We start from the raw sequence: 20,505 nt of genomic DNA, 5'->3' as shown, positions 1-20,505 counted from the left end.
ATTTTTCCCGCCGGGAGGTTCCTCCGCCCCCCAGGGGATCGCAGCGCCGCCCTCCAGGCCGGATCCATGTTAACCCTTTTGGGTACAGGCCGGCTCCCAATGGGCCTGTATGGCTGGCCCCCCCCTTTTTCCTGACTATCTGTGCCCCTATATGATGGCCCCCTTTAGCCTCAGAGAGGCTGTGTTTTAAATTAAAAAAAAAAAAAAAAAAATATATATATATAATATATATATATAATAACAGATTTCTATTGGACTGCGCAGGACGCTGCAGCCTCATCAGTAGTGCTGCATGTCTGCATGCCCTCTTTCCACAGGCGGCATAGTGTTGCGCTCCCAACCTGCGTCGGTGCTAGGGCATTTCCCCTTTTAGGCAGTTTTCCTGCCCTCTTCCAGGATACGGCGCTGGCCAAGTGCATGCGGCCCTTCCGTTGGCAGCATTCATCATCTCTCCAGTTATGGTGCCTGCCATGTGCATCCCCCCCCTCCTAGGCGGGATACTGCACTCTCCCTGGCTGCCGGCTGGCCATGTGCATGACCACCTTTTAGGCGGAATGCTGCACCTTCACCGGATACGGTGCTGGCCATGTGCATGACCCCCTTCCTAGGCGGAATGCTGCACTCTCTATGTATTTGCTGCCGGCCATGTGCGTGACCCCCTTCTCTAAGCGGAACGCTGCACTCTCACTGGATTCACTGCCGGCCATGTGCGTGACCCCCTTCCATGGGCGGAACGCAGCGCTCTCACTGGATTCGCTGTCGGCCATGTGCGTGACCCCCTTCTTAGGCGGAACGCTACACTCACTGGATCTGTTGCCGATCGTGTGCATGACCCCCCTTTTTAGGCGGAATACTGCACTCTCACCGGATTCGGTACTGGCTATGTGCACGACCCCCTTCCATAGGCGGAACGCTGCACTCTCTCTGATGGGCTATGATGAACTTATGTACTATGTTACTATGCTGCACTCTCACTGGTTCCGCTGCCGGCCATAGGCATGATTCAGGCAGCATAAATACATCCCTCTGTCTGTGGTTGTTTTCTCGCAGGTACGTTGCTGGCCATGTGTAAGTACCCCATACATGGCGGGGTGCTTGCACTCTCGCAGGATCCGCTGTCAGCCATATGCATGACCCCTATTCCGTGGGCGGTGTACGCACTCTCGCTGGATTCGCTGCCTGCCATGGGCATGCCTTCCTTCCTCAGGTGACATACACACATTCTCACTGACTGTGTTTGTCTCTCACCAGTACGTTGCTGGCCATGTGTATGACTCCCATACATGGCGGGTGCACGCACTCTCCCTGGATGAGATGCTGGCCATGTGCATTACCCCCCCTTTTTTCTGGGCGGCATGCTACACTCTCACCGGATACCTTGCTGGCCATGAACATGGCCCTCTAACATGGGTGGAACGCTTGCACTCCCATTGGATATGGTGCTGGATTTGTGCGTGACCACCCCTTGTTCCATGGACAGAAATTGGCACGCTCATGAGATTCACGGCTGTCCTTGTATGGCTGTACTGGACTTGTACATGTCCCCCTTCATTGGCAGAGTAGTAGCACTCTCGCTAAATCAGTGTTGGGTGTATTATTGCACACTCACTTAATGCTAGGATAACCCTGTGCATGTTTCCCTTTCACTAGGTGGACCTCCTGCTGGATTATAGGGTATGTCCTGCTTCTCTGAAGTAGGTACGGCCTTAGGCATCACTCCCTTTTGGGACCGGCCTTTGCACTCTTGCAGACTGCAGTTTGCCAGATACAATTTCCCCCCTTTCGGGGCGGACTGCTTGCGTTCCATCGCATGCTATACTAGGCTTGTGCATAACTCCCTTTCAGGTTGCACTTTGCAATTCCGTACATGCTGTGGCACTCTGTGGCGAGCCCCCTTTTTCGCTGAATTAACCTTTTTGCAGTGAGCGAACGTTCTTGTGCGTTGTTTGGGCCGTTTATGCCTTCTCCTCCTGTAGGTGGGTTGGCCTTCTCACTGCTTACGGGCTGCTCGTACGTATGCCTCACCTGCTTCCTGCGGCATACTTTTGTTTTCTTGGGATACGATGCTGGCCGCAAGCCTTGCACTCGTCTCTAAGGAGTTCATTCTGTCCACCTGACCCGGACGGGCTCTACTTGCTCTCTGCTGCACGGAGCTGGGTGGTACTCATTCATTTAGTTGGCCCTTCATCCCAGGGAGTGTTCGTGGTTCCTAGATGCGTGCCCATTCGTCCTTCCGCGGTATTGCTTCCCTGCGTTAGTGGTCACATGGTCGGGAGTGCTGTTGTCTGGAGCGCCCCTCGAATTCTTCGTTGGCTCTGGCAGGACTGCGGTTCCCTTGCCTGCTGCAATTTCCTCCTCTTCGGATGTAGTGTGGTATGAGTCCTTCCTCTTGGCGCCTCTACGCTTCAGTCTGATCTGCTACCAGGTGCGGGCCGCTTTTCTCGGGGAAAGTCACCCAAATTCTCTTGGGTGCTCGATTACCCAGGTCCGGAGGACCTCCACCTTGGGTTCTCAGGGTATTCGCCTTCTGCGAGGCGGTGAACCGGGCATCTCACAGTGTAGCAGGGTTCTGCTTTTGAGCTGTCCTATGGCTTCCCGGTTGCCCACTCCTCCTTTCGATTGGAGGGTGTTATGCCGGCCTCTGTCTCGACTACCTTATCTCGCCGGCTCTGTTTGGCTCCCGCTCGGTACAGATCACTCCGATGTGGCTTCTGTCCCGCCAGACTTCAGAGGCTGTTCCTTCACTGTCCTCCCCTCTGGGGAGAGCATGGTTGTTCATGTGGATGGTTCCGGTGTTCCTTTTGGTCTCGTACTGTCTCCCTTGTCCACACTGGCTGTATTAGCTGTGCCTATTTACCGAGTCTACCGCGTTCTGTCCTCCCGCTGAGTGCAGATTGCGTGGTCCATTCTAAGTCAATGGTCCTGCTGTAGACTTACCTTCTCGGTAACTTGGGGGGACTACCTTTCGGTCCAGATTGTCCTTTGATCTCCCACACCGGGACTGTAGAACATGGCTACATCAGCATGGACTTTAGCCTGTCTTGTCCTGGCATCTGGCGGATGCTGGGCGGGCCCTTTGGTTCCTTTCAGTCTGTCCTTCTACTCCCCCGCTAGGGTGGATACGGGACAACGTTGCCCGGGGGCCGACGGGACCAGTTTTGTCGACTTCTGCCCGTGTTACTGGTCTGCGCCTGATCACATTGGTTTTTTTCGCCCGCTTGCCAGGCGACTCCAGCGGGTTTGCTACTGTCCGCTCCTGGCTGTATTTCGTCCAGGATCTGTCGTAAGACTTATGGTTCTTTTGTCTGGGGTTCTGTGGGAAGCTGTGCATTCCCCACTCTGACCTTTTCTCTCCCCATGGTTCTGTCTTTTTTTCCAGTCCGGCCTGGACCTGGGACTGGGATTCCTTTACTTGAGGTGTCAAGTGTCAGCGCTGTTCTTCCTCTTCCAGCGTTCCCCGGCCCTCTGGGCCTGTCAAGACCTTCTTACTCGAAATGGCTCTTTGGTTCCTCTGTACTGTCCTTCGGTATCGCCCTGGGAACTACATACTGAGTTCTCGGCGCTCCAATCTTGTCCTTTGGAGCCGTTACAGAAGTTCTCTCTACCCGCCTGTCCTGTACGGTTGTGTTTCCGTATCAGTCGTGTCTCTGACTGGTGCCTGAATGGCCCCTTTTTGTTCTGAGCCTTATGTCTTTTTCCAGGACAGGGCTGTTCTACATCCCGTTCCTTCCTTCTGAAGGTGGTGTTTGCCTTTCGCTTCAACACTTCACCGATTTGGACGTTGTTTGGGCCTTGCCGGTTTTACTTGGAGATCTCCGACTCTTGTCGACGTTTGGTCTCTTGGGTTTCCTGGAGGTCCGCACTTAGAGTTGACGGACTCCAGGGTGGTTTTCCTCCGCCTTATCAGATTGGCTATTGCTGAGGTTACCGCACCGAGGGCAGGATTCTGCCTTTGCTGTCACCGTTCATTTCACCAGAGCGATCGGTGCCTCCTGGGCCGGAGACATTGGGCTTCGGCCATGCATTTGAGCAGGGCGGCCACAGGTCTTCCGTGCACGCTTTACAGAGTTCTACAGGGTGCATACTCTGGCTTCGGCGTATGCTGCCTTGGTCCGCCTGGGTCTGCAGGCGGAGGTTCCTTGATGCCTTCGGGTGCTTCGCCTTGGAGCTGTGGTCCCTCCCCTTTTGGACTGCTTTTGAACGTCCCAAGGTCTTCTGTGTCCCCCAAGGAAACTGGGCGAGAAAACGAGATTTTTGTATAACTTACCAGTAAAATCTCTTTCTCGCTCTTTCCTTGGGGGACACAGCACCCACCCATTCATTGTTTTTCTCTACACGGTTTCCGAGTTTGTGTTACCCGTTGGGTAGTTGGCTTGTTGGTTCCTTGTTGGACTTTGCCTTTTCTCACTGCTTGGACACGCAACTGGCAGTCTCTCTCTCCAGGCTGAGGGTATAGCTGTGGAGGAGGGGCTTAACAGCTTTCACTTAGTGTCACGCCTCCTATGGAGATGAGCTATACCCAAGGTCTTCTGTGTCCCCCAAGGAAAGAGCGAGAAAGAGATTTTACTGGTAAGTTATACAAAAATCTCGTTTTTAATAGTTTGGACTTTTCGGACGCAGCGTTATGTAATATGTTTATTTATTTATTGTTTATATATTTTATATGTAAAATTGGGAAAGGGGGGATTTAAACTTAATATTTTAGGGTACTTTCCCACTAGCGTTTTTCATTTCCGGCACTGAGTTCCGTCACAGGGGCTCTATACCGGAAAATAACTGATCAGGCATATCCCCATGCATTCTTAATGGAGAGTAATCCGTTCAGGATGTCTTCAGTTCAGTCTCTTTGACTGATCAGGCGAAAAAAACGGAAGACTTGCCTGAATGCCGGATCCGGCATTTTTCCCCATAGGAATGTATTGGTGCCAGATCCGGCATTCAAAATGCCGGATCCGTCCTTCCGGTCTGAGCATGTGCAGACCGGTAAAAATGTGTAAAAAGATACAAGATGGATCCGTCTGTCCGCATGACAAGCAGAGAGATGGATTCGTTCTTGCAATGCATTTGTGAGATGGATCCGCATCCGGATGCGTCTCACAAATGCTTTGTCACATCCAGATCGGCGTATTCACCCTTAGGCCCCTTTCACACAGGCGAAATTTCTGCGCGGGTGCAATGCTTGAGGTGAACGCATTGCACCCGCACTGAATCCGGACCCATTCACTTCTATGGGGCTGTGCACATGAGCGGTGATTTTCACACATCATGCTCTATGTTGTGCGTTTTTCACGCAACGCAGGCCCCATAGAAGTTAATGGGGCTGTGTGAAAATCGCAAGCATCCGCGAGCAAGTGCGGATGCGGTGCGATTTTCACGCATGGTTGCTAGGATGAAAGTCTATTCACTGTATTATGTTCCCTTATAACATGGTTATAAGGGAAAATAATAGCATTCTTTAATACAGAATACATAGTAGGTGGTCAATTGAGGGTTAAAAAAAAATGAACTCACCTCCTCCAATTGATCGTGTAGCTGCCTGTCTCCTGTTCTTTCTTCAGGACCTGTCAAAGGACCTGTGGTGACATCACTGTGCTCATAGGTAGCGTAGGTAATGGACCATGTGATGAGCTCAGTGATGTCACCACAGGTCCTTTGACAGGTCCTGAAGAAAGAACAGGAGACCAGCAGCTACGCGATCAATTGGAGGAGGCGAGTTAATTTAATTTTTATTTTTTAACCCTCATTGGCACTGCGCCACCAATGAAGATAACTGACCTGTTAATACAAATACAGGAGGCGAGTGCCAGAATCAAATAGCCTGCACCCGACCTCTATGACAGGGAGCTGCGATCCGCTGCAGTTAACCCTTCAGGTGCCGCTCCCTGTCATAGAGGTCGGGTGCTGGCTATTTGATTCCGGCGCCCGCCTCCTGTATTTGTATTAACAGGTCAGTTATCTTCATTGGTGGCGCAGTGGCCACAGCCCCTCCCCCTCCCGTCTCTCTCCTTATTGGCTGCGGCAGCAGCACAGGGGGGAGGAAGAGACTCCTTCTCCACTGCGCTGCTGAGAAGAACATCGGCGGGGGGGCAGAGAACTATCAGCTCCTATGCCCCGCCACTGTATTCAAGGGCAGTGCTGCGGCGGCGGGTCTAGTCGCAAATGGCGACGAGACTAAAAAGTCTTGTCGCCATTTGTAAATTCTAAGTCGCATTGGCGACCATTTTGGTCGCCATCTGGAGCCCTGATAGTAATAAACAATCTTACAAGCGATTGCAATTATGAAAATTAAATTTTAGCATATAAATGCTAATCTTGCAGTCATTAAATGATCACTGTACTTTCACGCACATTTGCATAAATAAATAATACACACCATTAAACAAAACTTTTTAATATATCTTATCAGAGAAAAATGTCTTATCAGCTGTTTTCCTCCCTCAATGCCCCCCGCCCGTCCAGTATTAGATTAAAAATGTCAGTAGAATTCTGTGAGGAGCGAGCAGGAGCTGAGTGAGACAGGAAAGAGACACACACAGAGACTGCAGCAGCTAAATAGGCAGTTTTTATTTCAGCCCAAGTGCTTTATTCACATCAGTATAGGTCAGTACTGCTCTATAATGTCCTCCATTATCCTGGTGCTGCTTCTCAGTGAGTGAGATTCTTCTTTACTTTCTGTGTGCAGTAGGTCGGAGCTAATCTCCATCCACTAGCTCTAGAACTGCAAACTAGAGATACAGCATGCCCAACTGGTAAAAAATGCCAGATAAAAGTCGTAAAATGGCCAGAAAGTGCTATTACACGTATACATGCACTATACTATTTATGCATAATCTTTTGAAAGGTTTGGTACGCTTTAGACTTGCTGCGTTGTTGATCCACACTCGTTTTCCCCAGCTTATAAGACTCTTACGGCCCCTTTACACAGGAATATTATCAGCTGGATTTAGGGAACAAACATTCATAGGATAATCGGCCTGTGTAAAGGTGCTGCTGTTTACCCGATGAACGAGCAAACACATTGTTTATTGGGTGAATTCATTGTTAATTCTGACAAATCATTGTTTCTGGTTAGCAGATTGTCCTGAGTAAGCAGCGATCTGCTGTCCAAAAAGAATGAATCTGTATGAAGACGAGTGATACCAGTAGCGATTACTGGTCCCCATACAGTGGAAGTGATTGCTGCTTCTAAATGCTGTTCTCACCTACTCTGATGAACAGGCAATTATCGGTTCCTTCCCGATAATTTGATTCTCAGTTGGCACATTTAGTGGAATATTGGGGACATTTGATGTAAGTGGGTAAACTGCATATAGAGAGACCGGCGGCCTTCAGTGCTCACCCACATCAATTGATTTTGTGTTGTGTAAATATCATAGGCTTTAAAACAGAACTTCCTGGTGACGGGCTCATGATGCATTGTAAAGTGTTATCTATAGGAAAAAACGTAATCTAGCATTTTGTGACGTTGGCCACCTATTTGTTTTATTGCACAATAAATGTATATGATCGTGTTTATTTTTTGCTGGAGGGCACATAGAATAATTAAGGAAAGGGAAATGTCATGTGTAACACGGCACACAGCATATACACAAAAGACAAACCTGACAGTAGCTGTTAGCCAACCCCCACCCCCAGGGACCACCCGAGATAATCCCTCCAGTGGTCGCTCATGTCACTTGAAAAAACAAATGTTAGACATGTTGAAATCTTACATCCCCAACTGCTGCCATTGGAGGAGAATCGAAACACCCCTGTACACATTAGGTGGTCAGCTTGTCCCGCTGTAATTGGCCAGTGGTCATCTAATGTGTATGGTCGTTAGCCTACGAAAGAGTGGGTGGATCGGCACCAACTGACTTCTCCTCTGAAGAACTAATTGTAGAGCAGTAATGAGGCCCATTCTATAGAGAGAGCTGATGTCCTGCTTCAGAGGAGTCTCACGTGTGATGTCTCTTGGTTTTACTGTGATGGCTCAACCAGTCTTTATTGGACATATTGCGGACCTTGATGAGATACAGAATAGGTTATAGGGGATACTGCCGAACGCCACAAAGGCCCGGTCAGACAGGGAAAGGTGTCAACCAGAGCCTTCTTCAGAAAGTCATGGGATTCCTTACAGGCCAGCTTTAAATCGGATATTTTCATGGCTAGGCTGATGTCCTATTCATTTTGATGCAAGTCCTGTCAAGGTTGAAAATCTTGGAAACAAAGCCAAATGGACACAGACCTAGAGACAAAGCCCTTAGTAAGGCCACAAGGCTCCCAGTCATGTTATCTTGTAAGATCTCTCCCTAAACTTTTATTCATGTATTTCCTATGGTGTTTTATACGTTGCATAACTAATACCATATGTTTTGTTATTTGCATTGTTCATTATTGATACCGCGCTCAACATGACGAAATGGCATTTTTATTTTCTCTTCCAGAATGTGGAGGAAAGATGCACTTAAGAGAAGGGGAGTTTGAAAAGGCCCACACAGATTTCTTTGAAGCATTCAAAAATTATGATGAATCTGGAAGCCCAAGGAGAACAACATGTTTGAAATACCTAGTCCTGGCAAACATGCTCATGAAGTCTGGAATTAACCCCTTTGACTCTCAGGAGGTATAACGCTTTCTGTGCTCTGGAAGACTATTCCTGAGATGTTGATGTTCCTTGGTTACAATCATTTATCTTCTTTTATTTAGGCTAAACCTTACAAAAACGATCCAGAAATCCTAGCAATGACAAATTTAGTAAGGTAAGCTATTGCCGGCATGTGGCTACCTATAATAATGCGTATCAGCATTTATAAGTAAGAACCATGCTAAATGGGAACATCTGATGCCAAAAGCTGGATGCGTTGTTCCAAGCGCCCCCTTTACCAGTCCATATTCTCTAATGACTACTAGCCAGATAAAGAAATGCTGCAGTCAGCGGTTTTATATATTTTTTTCTTTTAAGGCCTCATGCACACAGCCGATTTTCGGGTCCGCATCCGAGCCGCAGTTTTTGTGGTTCGGACCCATTCACTTCGATGGGGCCGCAAAAGATGCACACTCCGTGTGCTGTCCGCAACCTTTGCTCCGTTCCGTGGACCCGCAAAGAAAATATAGCATGTCCTATTCTTGTCCGTTTTGCGGACAAGAATAGGCATTTCTACAATGGGCCTTTCGTTACGCGGAAGGCACACGGACGGCTTCCATTTTTGGCGGATCCGCGGACCGCAAAAAAACAAAACGGTCATGTGCATGTAGCCTAAGGCCTCATGCACACAACCGTGGTGTGTTCTGCAGTCCGCAAATCGCGGCTATGCAAAACACGGATGGCGTCGGTAAGCGTTCCGCAATTTGCGGAATGGCACAGGCAGCCTTTAATATAAATGCCTATTCTTGTCCGCAAAGCGCGGACAAGAATAGGACATGTTATATTTTTTTAGCGGGGCCACGGAACGGAGCAACGGATGCGGACAGCACACGGAGTGCTGTCCGCATCTTTTGTGGCCCCATTGAAGTGAATGGGTCCGCATCCCAAAACGGCGGCTCTGATGCGGACCAAAACAACGGCCGTGTGCATGAGGTCTAACTGTGTAACCACGGCAGAGGAAAACTAGGCTGGACATATGTGAGCACACCCTAAGGGTCCATTCAGGTGTCTGTAGAATGTGTCCGGATCCGTTCCGCAACATTGGGAAACAGATCCGGACCTATTCATTTATAATGCAGACGGAAAAGATGCGGACAGCATTTCCGGTCCACTGCCCCGAACTTCTGGTCCGTGGCTCCGCAAATAAATTGAACATGTCCTATTCTTGCAGCTGCGGACAAGAATAAGAATTTCTATTGGGGTGCCGTCCTGGTGTTTTGCGCATCCGTAAAACACTGCGGACGCGTAAATGGACCCTAAGGCTACATGCACACGGACATTTTTAACGGACGTTTATTTCACTGGTGCCTTTTCTGAGAAACGGACGTTAAAAATTGACCCATTCAATTGTATGGGGGCAGTCTGTCAGTGAAAAACGGACAAGATAGAACATGTTCTATTTTTTTACGTCTGTTTTTCACTGACAGTCAAAAAAACTGCTGTGTGAATAACCCCATAGACTACCATTTGGTCTTAAAACAGACTTGTGATGGCCGTTAAATTATTTTTTTTTGCGTAAGTGGCTGTAATTTGCCATGTGAAAGTCACAGTAGCAACAAAGAGCCTCTACACCAGTTAGTCTACATGCACGCGACAGTGAAAAACAGACATGTGATGTACATTTTTTTAACGACCATCACACGTCTGTTTTAAGACCAATTGTCTATGGGGTTATTCACACAACAGTCAGTGAAAAACAGACGTTAAAAAAATAGAACGTTCTTTCTTGTCCGTTTTTCTCTGACAGACTACCCCCATACAATTAAATGGGTCAATTTTTAACGTCAGTCTCTCAGAAAGGCATCAGTGAAATAAACGTCCGTTAAAAATGTCCGTCGTGTGCATGTAGGCTTATAGTCATGGTGATGAATGGTGCCATAACTTACTTACCTCTTCTCCAAATGGGACACAGTGAGGAGCAGTAGTGTGAAATACAGGGACACCTATAGTACTGCCTATGAGAGGCTTAGAGCTTAGGTTTGGCTTACTGATACGGTATGGAACGTTTGGAGAGTTTGGGCCATTCGTGTGCAGTAGCTAAAGCCAAGTCTATCTTTGATTTGTACCAGAGTTCTCAGGTTACTATCCCTTAAAACATCCCAGGGTGTTCTCTCTTAAAGTTGATGCCCCATGGATCTTTTAAACCATCCAATTTTCTGGTTGGAGACAAAACCGCTGGTTCCCAGGACGTAGTGCTCGTACAAGGTGCGACCCTGCTGCAGGATCCAATGCAGATTGATGGGCTGTACTTATACTTGTACAGGCGCAGGCCTGCAGTGGGTGGCACTCTGTGCAGCTGGACCGCACACCCTTATATACGTACGTAGCATTTCTTCTACTTCCTGATGGCCAAGCATCTACAGGATTGTTATTTTTTGATGTGTCAGAATATAACATTGTGCAAGTCAGACCTTTTTGGCTCATTTGGCCATTTCATTGTGAAATATCTAATTACGGTAACTGCAGTGTGAAAAATTGGCAGCTAAGTATTTAACGTTCCTGTGAATGGTAAAGCATTGGGCTAAAAGCCATATACGTTTTTATAGGTTTTCATGTTAATTAAAAATGTATGTACTGTTTCTTTTTATCCAGTGCCTATCAAAATAATGACATCACTGAATTTGAGAAAATTCTGAAAACAAATCACAGCAACATCATGGATGACCCCTTTATAAGGGAACACATTGAAGGTGAAGGTCACTTTTCTGTGCCTTAGTATTTTGTATGAAGGGTTAGCCACATATGCAGGATTACGGTATGTTCGTGCAGCATTTTTTTACAAGCATTTCAGTGCAATTTTTATGCCGAAATCTGGATAAACATGTCACATTGATTTAAATGGGAATCCATGGTGTAGTTCATACAGCAAGTTTTTGGAATTTCTATCGCACAAAAAAAAATGACCATGTCTGTTCTTCCCTCAGTCCCTGCGCAGGATTCCTTGCTGTAGCCGCAGGCACATTTGCCCAATTGAATGGTGCTAAATACATAGGCAGGTGCACGGCATGTACAACTGAAAATCCACAGCAAATATTCAAGGATTAGCCTTTGTTTTTTCCTTTTTCATCTGAAAAATCTGCAGTGTGAAATATACCCTAACTTGATTTATTTAGAGGAAAAACACAAATATTACTTGAGAAATACTTCCTGCTAATGTTCATCTGTACAGCCACCACAGCTTTTTATATTTGGACTAGAGCCCATCAACCAACTGTAGGGTTTAGTATTCAATGTATTTTTCTGTTGAGCCCAGACACAGCTTTCTTTAAAGGCCTATTCCCATTTCAGACCGTTATGGCCATATCTACAGGATATATAACAAATGTATGATATATGCAGGTCCCCCTATTGGAGTCATGGAAATAGCTGAAAACAACCGAGGTGTGACTTAGATGGAGGTGAACTGGGAGAGCCGCATACATGTGCAGCCACCTCTCCATTCACTATCGTTGTGGATGCGGGGGCCAGCAGCAGCCTCACAAGGTGATACGTTGGTTAGGGAAACATTTGTCATATCCTTTAGATGTCTAAGGTGGGAATACGTCTTTCAAAGTGGTTGTACGCTCCTTTACAAGTGAAGGCCTATCCTCTAATAGGTGTGTGTTCTCCAGTAGGTCCAGTGGATGATGCTGGTTACTGTTGATCTCTTGGCTGCTTCTCTAATTAGTGCTCTCCTTTCCAGAGCTGTCAGTTTGTGACCAAAGTTGCAGTTGTGACCATCTGATGATGGATTGAACAGTTCTCCATGAGATGTTCAGAGCTTGGGATATTTTTTATAACCTAACCTCCGCAACTTTGTCTCTGACCTGTCTGGTGTGTTCCTTGGGTTTTATGATGCTGTTTGATCACTAATGTTCTCTAACAAACCTCTGAGGCCTTCAGAAGGCAATTGGTCACACTGGATTTTATTTAGGGTTATCACAGTACAGGGGGCTGAATACAAATGCACACCACACTTTTCAGATTTCTATTTGTTAAAAATTTTGAAAACAGTGTATAATTTTCTTTTCATATCGCACATACTTGCTGCTTTGTGTTGGTCTATCACATAAAATCCCAATAAAATACAATTAAGTTTGTGGGTGTACCGTGAAAAAAATGTGGAAAACTTCAAGGGGTATGAATACTTTTTTTCACGGCACTGTATATAGTCCAGACAACACAAGAAAATAAGTGGGAATTATTTTGTGTTCCTTATAATTTTTAAGATCATTTTAAGATTTCATAATGTCACAAGCTTGCCATTAGTGTGAATATATTTGGCAAGGCCTAGCAAACGGTCTACAATAGATAAAAACAGATTTTTCTCTTGTAATATAGAAAAATGAAAGCATTATTCTAGCGTTTATGTATTTTTTAGGATTAGCTTTTAATTTCTCATTATGGCTTAGACATTGACAGAGCCTCTGTCAGCATGATCAATCTTATTAAACCAACTATAAAAACTAAAGTGAGTCACAGCGCAGGAACAAGAAAACAGGGCTATTAGCCATGTCAATCAAAGGGGGCGTATTGTTAGCGGTGCTCCAAGCTCTACTGCCAGCCTCTCGGTGCCCCAACTATGTCATCTGGATAAATATAAAAACTAACATATCGCTGCAGCAGTTGATCGGTATAACCATAAGAGAGAGATCAATTTAATCAGCATGATCAACCCTACCAGGCAATATGCGTTTAATAGGGTTAATCCGTCTGACAAGTGATCTTTAAGCTTTCTTCTTTACTGTGTATAATTGGTATTAAAGTTTAGTTTTTATTTCTTGTAGAGCTTTTGAGAAACATCAGAACACAAGTGCTTATAAAATTAATTAAGCCTTATACAAGAATACATATTCCTTTTATTTCGAAGGTAAGAAACATGATTGTTTCACATTCTTTGTCACAAGCAGTCTTTCTACTCTGATTTTCTTAAAGGGATTGTCCAATAGTGACGTTAATTGCTTATCCATAATACTCCATTTGCTTAATTTATGGCATATCCCCTTCTGTCCTTCGTTTAGCCACACGCACGTCTTTCTCCATTCACTTCTATGGGACGTCTGAAAATGGCTAAATGCGCTCACTTATTTTCAGAAATTCCAGAGAAGTCAGTGGAGAAAGCCATGCATGGCGTGGGACCCATTCCTATCACATTTATGGTGTATCCTGTGGAAATACCCCTTTAATACTTAACAAAATTAACAAGATTTTTATCTGTCCAGGTCGTCTTCCAATCGTGCAGCTTTCGACTTATTTATCATATGGTTTCAATTTATTATATTTTGTCCTTCTTAAACGAAATCCTTGATAGTTTAGACCCACTGAGTATTTTAGCCAGTAAAAGTAAGCCTTAAAGTGGTTTCCAAAAAATTGTCAAAGAACAAGGGGCTTTATGAAGTAAAGAAAAGACCTTCCCTTTTAAATGTCCTCCTGCCCCGACTCATCTGATCCCTGCTGGGCCTGCAGCGGTTAAGTGCTGTTGATTGTTCACATGACTGCTGCAGCCAATCACTGGACACAGCGGACACATGTGCACCACCAAAACCAGTGATTGGCTGCAGTGGTCATGGGAATGATGGCACATGACCGCTGCAGGCCCAGTGGGACCAACACAAAAGGCCCCCCCATGCTCTGCCAATATTTTTTAATATTGGACAACACCTTTAACTAGCAATACTTTACTAATATATTGCCATATTATTTCATTGTACAAATTCTTTGTCTAACAAGTGGCAGGCTTATAACTGTCATATGCAGTGGCTTCGTTCTCTATTCTTTCATTGCAAGATAACCTTTTAGAGCATTTCACCAACGGAATGAAGGCTTTTTAGTAATAACATAAGTAAATATTGCACGTGGTCCTCTTTTGTAGGGTCTCATTTACTATGGCATATTGCATTTATCATTCATGCCCGTTTTCTTGTTGTGGTCACAATCTTCAGATTACTAGGAGTATAAATGGCCTTATTCTTAAACATTTAGAGGTCACCCTCTAAATGAGAATGTACTGGTTTGCTTCGTCCTACGTAGATTTCCTGTTCAGCACAAGTAATTGAACTGTTGGCTGTGCTGCCTCGGGTATTAAGATTGAATGAGGCTCATGTGAAACCCATCAAGTTAGAATGAATGTTTTGTGAAGTAGTAAATCCTGTCTGGGGAAATACGTAGTGACAGCTCAGACATACCTCCGAAACCTTGTGCGCACAAAAAAAAAAGAAACTATTGTTCTTATTTCTAAAAAGGACACCTAGATTAAAGACGTGATATTATTGCTTTGTAGAACAAGGAACTAGAAGAAGAAAAATGTCCACTATTACGTCAGGAAATAATCCTCGAGCTGTACTAAACATAAAATGAATTAGCTTTTTGACACTGCATTTGAGGTACGCCTTAAGAAAGCTCCTAGAGTGCACCTGTCGGACGTACCCATAGGTTCCCCGTCAGGCTGGTGTACATGGGCATACCTCTATATTTTGGCTGTATAGAACAGTGCAGTAGATTGTCCTGTTCCATATAGAGACATCCAATAAAAAGAAAAAAAGTATGCTGTGCAGAGTAAGATTTTATTTTTTTTTTATAATGGGAACCCTGCCTATACAGTGATGTCTATTGGGGGTTTACTACAGGAAAGCCTCCCCACGTATACCACCAACCAACACTGCTAAACACTGGGTGAAAGTAGTACTTATTTGGTTTATAACCTAGGAACCTCGTCTGTTTTTGCTGGCAATGGCCACGTTTTTTCTTCTTCTTTTTTTTTTTTTTTTTTATACAGGTGTAACATGTTAACGTGTTTCACCTATAAGACACTGAATGGGCCCCACCTTTCAAAAAGCTGAAAAATGCATACGGCTTTACAGTGCAGTTTGCGTTGTTTTAGTTTTTTTTACGGCAACTTGTCCCCAGTATGTATGTGGTGATGTAAGGCTTGCATGAAGCTGCTCCGCCATGGAAACCCATGCCATGAGGTTCCCGATGCACAGTTTTTATGCTCATGCTTCTGTCGGAGGAGGTATTGGACTGTACAGTTATTGAGTCAGCAGATTGGTGGTGACTTTTTTATGCACTATGCACCACAGCGCTTGGTGACCTCACTCTGTAAGGCTACTTTCACACTCGCGTTTTGGTCAGAACGGATCTGTTTGTATTATCTTTAACATCGCCAAGACGGATCCGTCTTGAACACTATTGAAAGTCAATGGAGGACGGATCCGTTTTCGATTGTGTCAGTGAAAACGGATCCGTTCTGACACACCGTGTAAGTCAATGGGGACGGATCTGTTTGGCTCCGTTTCATCAGATGGACACAAACGCTGCAAGCAGCCTTTTGGTGTCCGGCTCCAAAGTGGAATGGAGACTGAACTGATGCATTCTGAGCGGATCCTTTTCCATTCAGAATGCATTAGGGCAAAAGTGATCCGTTTTGGACCACTTGTGAGAGCCCTGAACGGATCTCGCAAACGGAAAGCCAAAACGCCAGTGTGAAAGTAGCTTAACTTTTATGTGGTCTCCACTTCATGCCTGAGTTGATGTGGTTCCTGAACACTTCCATTTTCCAATAATATCACTCACAGGTGATCATGGAATATCTAGGAGGGAAGCAATTTCACAAACTGACCTGCTGGCACGGTGACCTCCTTATTACAGGACCTCACTGGAATTCAGATGTTAGTAAAGGCAGACTGCATGTCTTTAGGGCTCATGCACACAAACGTATTTTCTTTCTGTGTCTGTTCCGTTTTTTGTTTTTTTTTGCGGACGGTATACAGAACCATTGATTTCAATGGGTCCACAAAAAAAAACTGAAGTTACTCCGTGTGCATTCCGTTTGTCCGTATTTCCGTTCCGCAAAAACATAGAACATGTCCTATTATTGTCAGCGTTACGGACAAGGATAGTACTGTTCTATTAGGAGCCAGCTGTTCCGTTCCGCAAAATATTGAATGCACACGGACGTCATCCATATTTTTTGTGGATCTGTTTTTTGCGGAAAACAAAATACATACGGTCGTGTGCAAGAGGCCTTAAACAAAAATGCTATAATGTAGGTGTTAATTTTATTTGAAGTAGACCTTTCCCTTCATACCACTCATTATAGCGTGTTCCTCTAAGGTGGGAAGGGTATTGAGCATGTGGTTAACAGCGATCTATAGTGGCTCGTCGAATGACAGTACAGTAAAAACGGTGAAAAGTTGACTGTTTTTGAGCTAACTTTAGACCGTTATGTGAGGAACTCCGTTTTCATAAAGTGACCCAATAAACTACTGGAGAAGCACATGCAAATAATAGATCTGGTTTATATAGTTGTTTGCACAGTGCTCTTGCTTTACCTTCAGCCTTCTGTTCAGGCGGTCAGAGCAGAAATGCTTTGTTGGTAGGTGTGACCAGGTTTTGTATGCACAGTTCTGTTCTAATCCACTTCAGCTACCATAAAATACATAGAGAAATGCCACTCTCAGATCTGGCCTGTAATGTGGACATTCTCCCCGGATGCTGCAGGTTTGTTTTATAAAAAGTACAGTTAAAGTGCATATCCTTTCACCCCCAGGCTTTTAGAACCAAGACCTAACAGGAGCTGGCATAGGTAGTTGAGAACAGGACCAAGCAGGAGTAGTGTAGAACATAACTGGTTTACATGGGAAGAATCCCACAGGGTAGGGGACTTCATGGGACTGTCGGCGGTGGTCATGCATGCGCACTACTGCTCCACATGGGACTGTCGTAGATGGGGCAGAGTGAGTAGAGCGGTGGTCATGCATGCGCACTACTGCTCCACATGGGACTGTCGTAGATGGCGCAGAGTGAGTAGAGCGGTGGTCATGCATGCGCACTACTGCTCCATTCTCTTGATTGCTGGGTGTCCCTGCAATAGCAGGTAGGTGTGTTTTGTGGGAATGCCCTTTAAGTTTAGCTGTACGTCATTGGTAGGTCTTTATGTGAATTGACTTTTCTATCTTATTTTCGTTCAGTCAACTGAGACGATTAGAGACTTGTTAAATTTTTATTCACATTTTTTTCTAGGAGCTTAACATAGATGTAGCGGATGTTGAGAGCTTGCTGGTGCAGTGCATACTGGATAAGTACGTAAGGTTTCTACCTCATTCACGTGTTTGTAATACCCCCTTACATTCTGTCATTTAAAATTGCTGTGTTGCTGATGAGCAAAACCGAAGCCGGAAGGGAGTCTTATTTTATCAGAAGGACCACTTGGAACTGAAAATCCCGATACATTTTTAATTTGTCACCTTCCCAAGGGTCCAGAAAGATGTTAAAATGTCTGGGGTTGTATGTTGCTTTGACCATACCAATGACATATATACTAATTATTACCAAGTTCAGTATGCGAGCTGTCCAGAAGCACCAGGTGTTTAGCAGCCACTTAAAGCACTCACCCTATTAAAACGACATGCACATATACATGTAATGTATACATATATTTATGTATATGCATCCATTTTAATAAAACCAGACCAAAAGAAATTTAAAAGAAAGCAGGAAGAAATATATTTATCATATTTTTGGGCTATGAGATGCACTGGGTTATAAGACACACCCATAATTAGAAGCATAAAAAAAATAGAATAAAAATTCAATTTTAACTATACATATCCTTTGGGTCATATAGAGGCCAATGCCCATAACATTGCCAGCCACAATGCCCCCTGACCATGACAGCCATAGTGCCTCATCACGTTGCCAGTTAGTGCCCCTGACGCTTAGCCACCGTTCCTCCCCACATTACCAGTCATAGTGCCAACTGACAGCCACAGCAACTCACTATATTACTAGCTATATAGTGCCCCCTGACTATGCCAGCCACAGTGACTCACCATATTACCAGCCCTAGTGCCCCTTCACTATGCCAGCCACAGTGCCTCTTCACGTTACCAGCCCTAGTGCCCCCTGATTATGCCAGCCACAGTGACTCACCACATTACCAGCCATAGTTTCCCCTGACTATGCCAGCCACAGTGACTCACCACATTACCAGCCATAGTGTCCCCTGACTATGCCAGCCACAGAGCTCTATCACTATTGGAGACAGCCTTGCCACCTGAGCTTACCTATTCAGAAGTAGTAATAGGATGCGGGAGTTACTGGGCTGGATCTGTCCTGTGCACAGCATGGGGGGGGGGGAGACTACAACGGTCCTGGCATGGCAGACACTGCGCTGTGTGTAGTATTTGCACATTGAACAGTCAGACTTTACAGAAATATGTGTGTAAGATGTGACAGTTTAGTGAGCAGGTAACACACCGGTTATGGACACAGGGCAGAGTACATACTGCAGTAACTGCCAGGACCTGTAAATTACTAACGGAGCCCAGAGTCTCCTTCTCCTAATGCCGGCATTTGGACTATTAGATGCATCAGAAAATAGCAGCACTAGATCGAGGAGAAAAAGTCCGGAAAATAAGTATACATAGAGGTATTCCGGTTATATCAAGTTATCCCCTATCCGCAAGATAGCAGATAATTATTGGATTGGTGGGGTTCTGACCTTTGGGAACCCTACTGATCATGAGAACAGGCACCATGTACCCTGCGGAGACGCGGCTAGTTGAGCATGTGTACTGCCACTCTATTCATCTTTGTGGGACTGAGTGCTGGAGAAAGCGGAATATATGTGTTTGGCCATTTCCGGCAGTCCCAGCAGTCAATGTACTTGATATAACTGGAATACCCCTTTAATGGACTAAGACTCAAATAATGACTCTATTTTTGCTTTTCTTTCCGATAGCACAATTCACGGGCGGATTGATCAAGTTAACCAACTTCTGGAACTAGACCATCAAAAGCGCGGCGGAGCACGTTACACTGCTTTAGATAAATGGACCAATCAGTTGAATTCTCTCAACCAGGCTGTAGTCAGCAAGCTTGCTTAACGGAGAAGCTTTTATGTAATAGCAAACCAAGTACTTAAAGGCAACAGTGCAGTCATGTAACCTTTAAACAGGACTTTGGATTGGTAAAGAGGAACCACTGTTGGTTGGTGTGTGTGCCCTGAAAACAAACGAAAGGAAGCGCTCTCTGATCGGCTGGTATGTGTTTCGCTGCTGCATTTTACCCAAGAGAATAAACAGCTTTAACCTCCAGAAGATAACCAAAATCTCACAAGACCTGTGCTGTATTGTCGCCTTGCCCTGTAAAGTGTAACATTCTAGTAAAGTTTGCCATAGGCAAATCATGTCCTGAGCGAAGGTTTTGTCCCGACTTTTTCGATCTACACTGACACATTACAGTTGGTTCAGTATAAATGCGTTTACCTGAAAGAATGAAAGCAAAAGAAAATATGTTTAAAAAACTGCAATAACTTGAAATGCGTATCCTTTCAACACGTCCTTTGTATATTGACCTGCTGGCTGCATTTAGCAAGGTTACATATATATATATATACACACATTATTTGTAGACAACACTTAGAAGGTGACACACAGTCACTTAGGTTTCAAGCAGCAAAATAAACACCTTGGCTCGGAAAAGAACTTGTGTATTTCTTGCTTCGGAACTCGGCACTGCCATCCATTTGGCAGTACTCGCAGGATGACTTGTTTGCAGTGTTTTTTTAGGTAGAGTGTTAATGGTACTTCCCATTTAACACCGGATATAGCTTCATGTATCTTGAACATACTTGATAAGGTAAACCATGGAAAAACTGAAGCTGAATAAACGAGAAATATTTATTTCTTACCTGTGTCCAATGTGTATTGTCGTCCAAGCCACAGAACATGCTTGTTTTCTTTCCCAAGCTTTTTTTATTTTAACAATTTACCCTGTTTTTGCAGACCATACATTTTTTTTCCAGTTAGAAAATGCTTGCCGGAATCAAGTTTCTGCTGAATAATGGTCCTGTTCTCATTGGAAAATGTTAAATCAGAATCCATTAAAGACGACCTTTC

The 20,505-nt window shown here is 45.0% G+C and overlaps 1 protein-coding gene across 6 annotated transcripts in view; it reads left to right on the top strand.

The window, feature by feature from the left end:
• The window catches only part of COPS2 (COP9 signalosome subunit 2), a 67,444-nt gene extending 47,356 nt beyond the window's left edge, over positions 1-20,088 (top strand). For all 6 annotated transcript variants that reach the window (XM_040414017.1, XM_040414014.1, XM_040414015.1 and 3 more), the window contains 6 exons: positions 8,427-8,605; positions 8,689-8,741; positions 11,219-11,316; positions 13,393-13,475; positions 17,627-17,685; positions 19,347-20,088. In XM_040414017.1, the coding sequence (XP_040269951.1) occupies positions 8,427-8,605; positions 8,689-8,741; positions 11,219-11,316; positions 13,393-13,475; positions 17,627-17,685; positions 19,347-19,491 (617 nt within the window). In that variant the 3' untranslated portion in view covers positions 19,492-20,088. The remainder of the gene's footprint in view (positions 1-8,426; positions 8,606-8,688; positions 8,742-11,218; positions 11,317-13,392; positions 13,476-17,626; positions 17,686-19,346) is intronic.
• Positions 20,089-20,505: the final 417 nt, after the last annotated feature.

This window comes from Bufo bufo, chromosome 1 (genome assembly GCF_905171765.1).
Source record: "Bufo bufo chromosome 1, aBufBuf1.1, whole genome shotgun sequence".
NCBI classification, from domain to species: Eukaryota; Metazoa; Chordata; class Amphibia; order Anura; family Bufonidae; genus Bufo; species Bufo bufo.
This window is presented reverse-complemented; position numbering and strand designations above follow the sequence as displayed.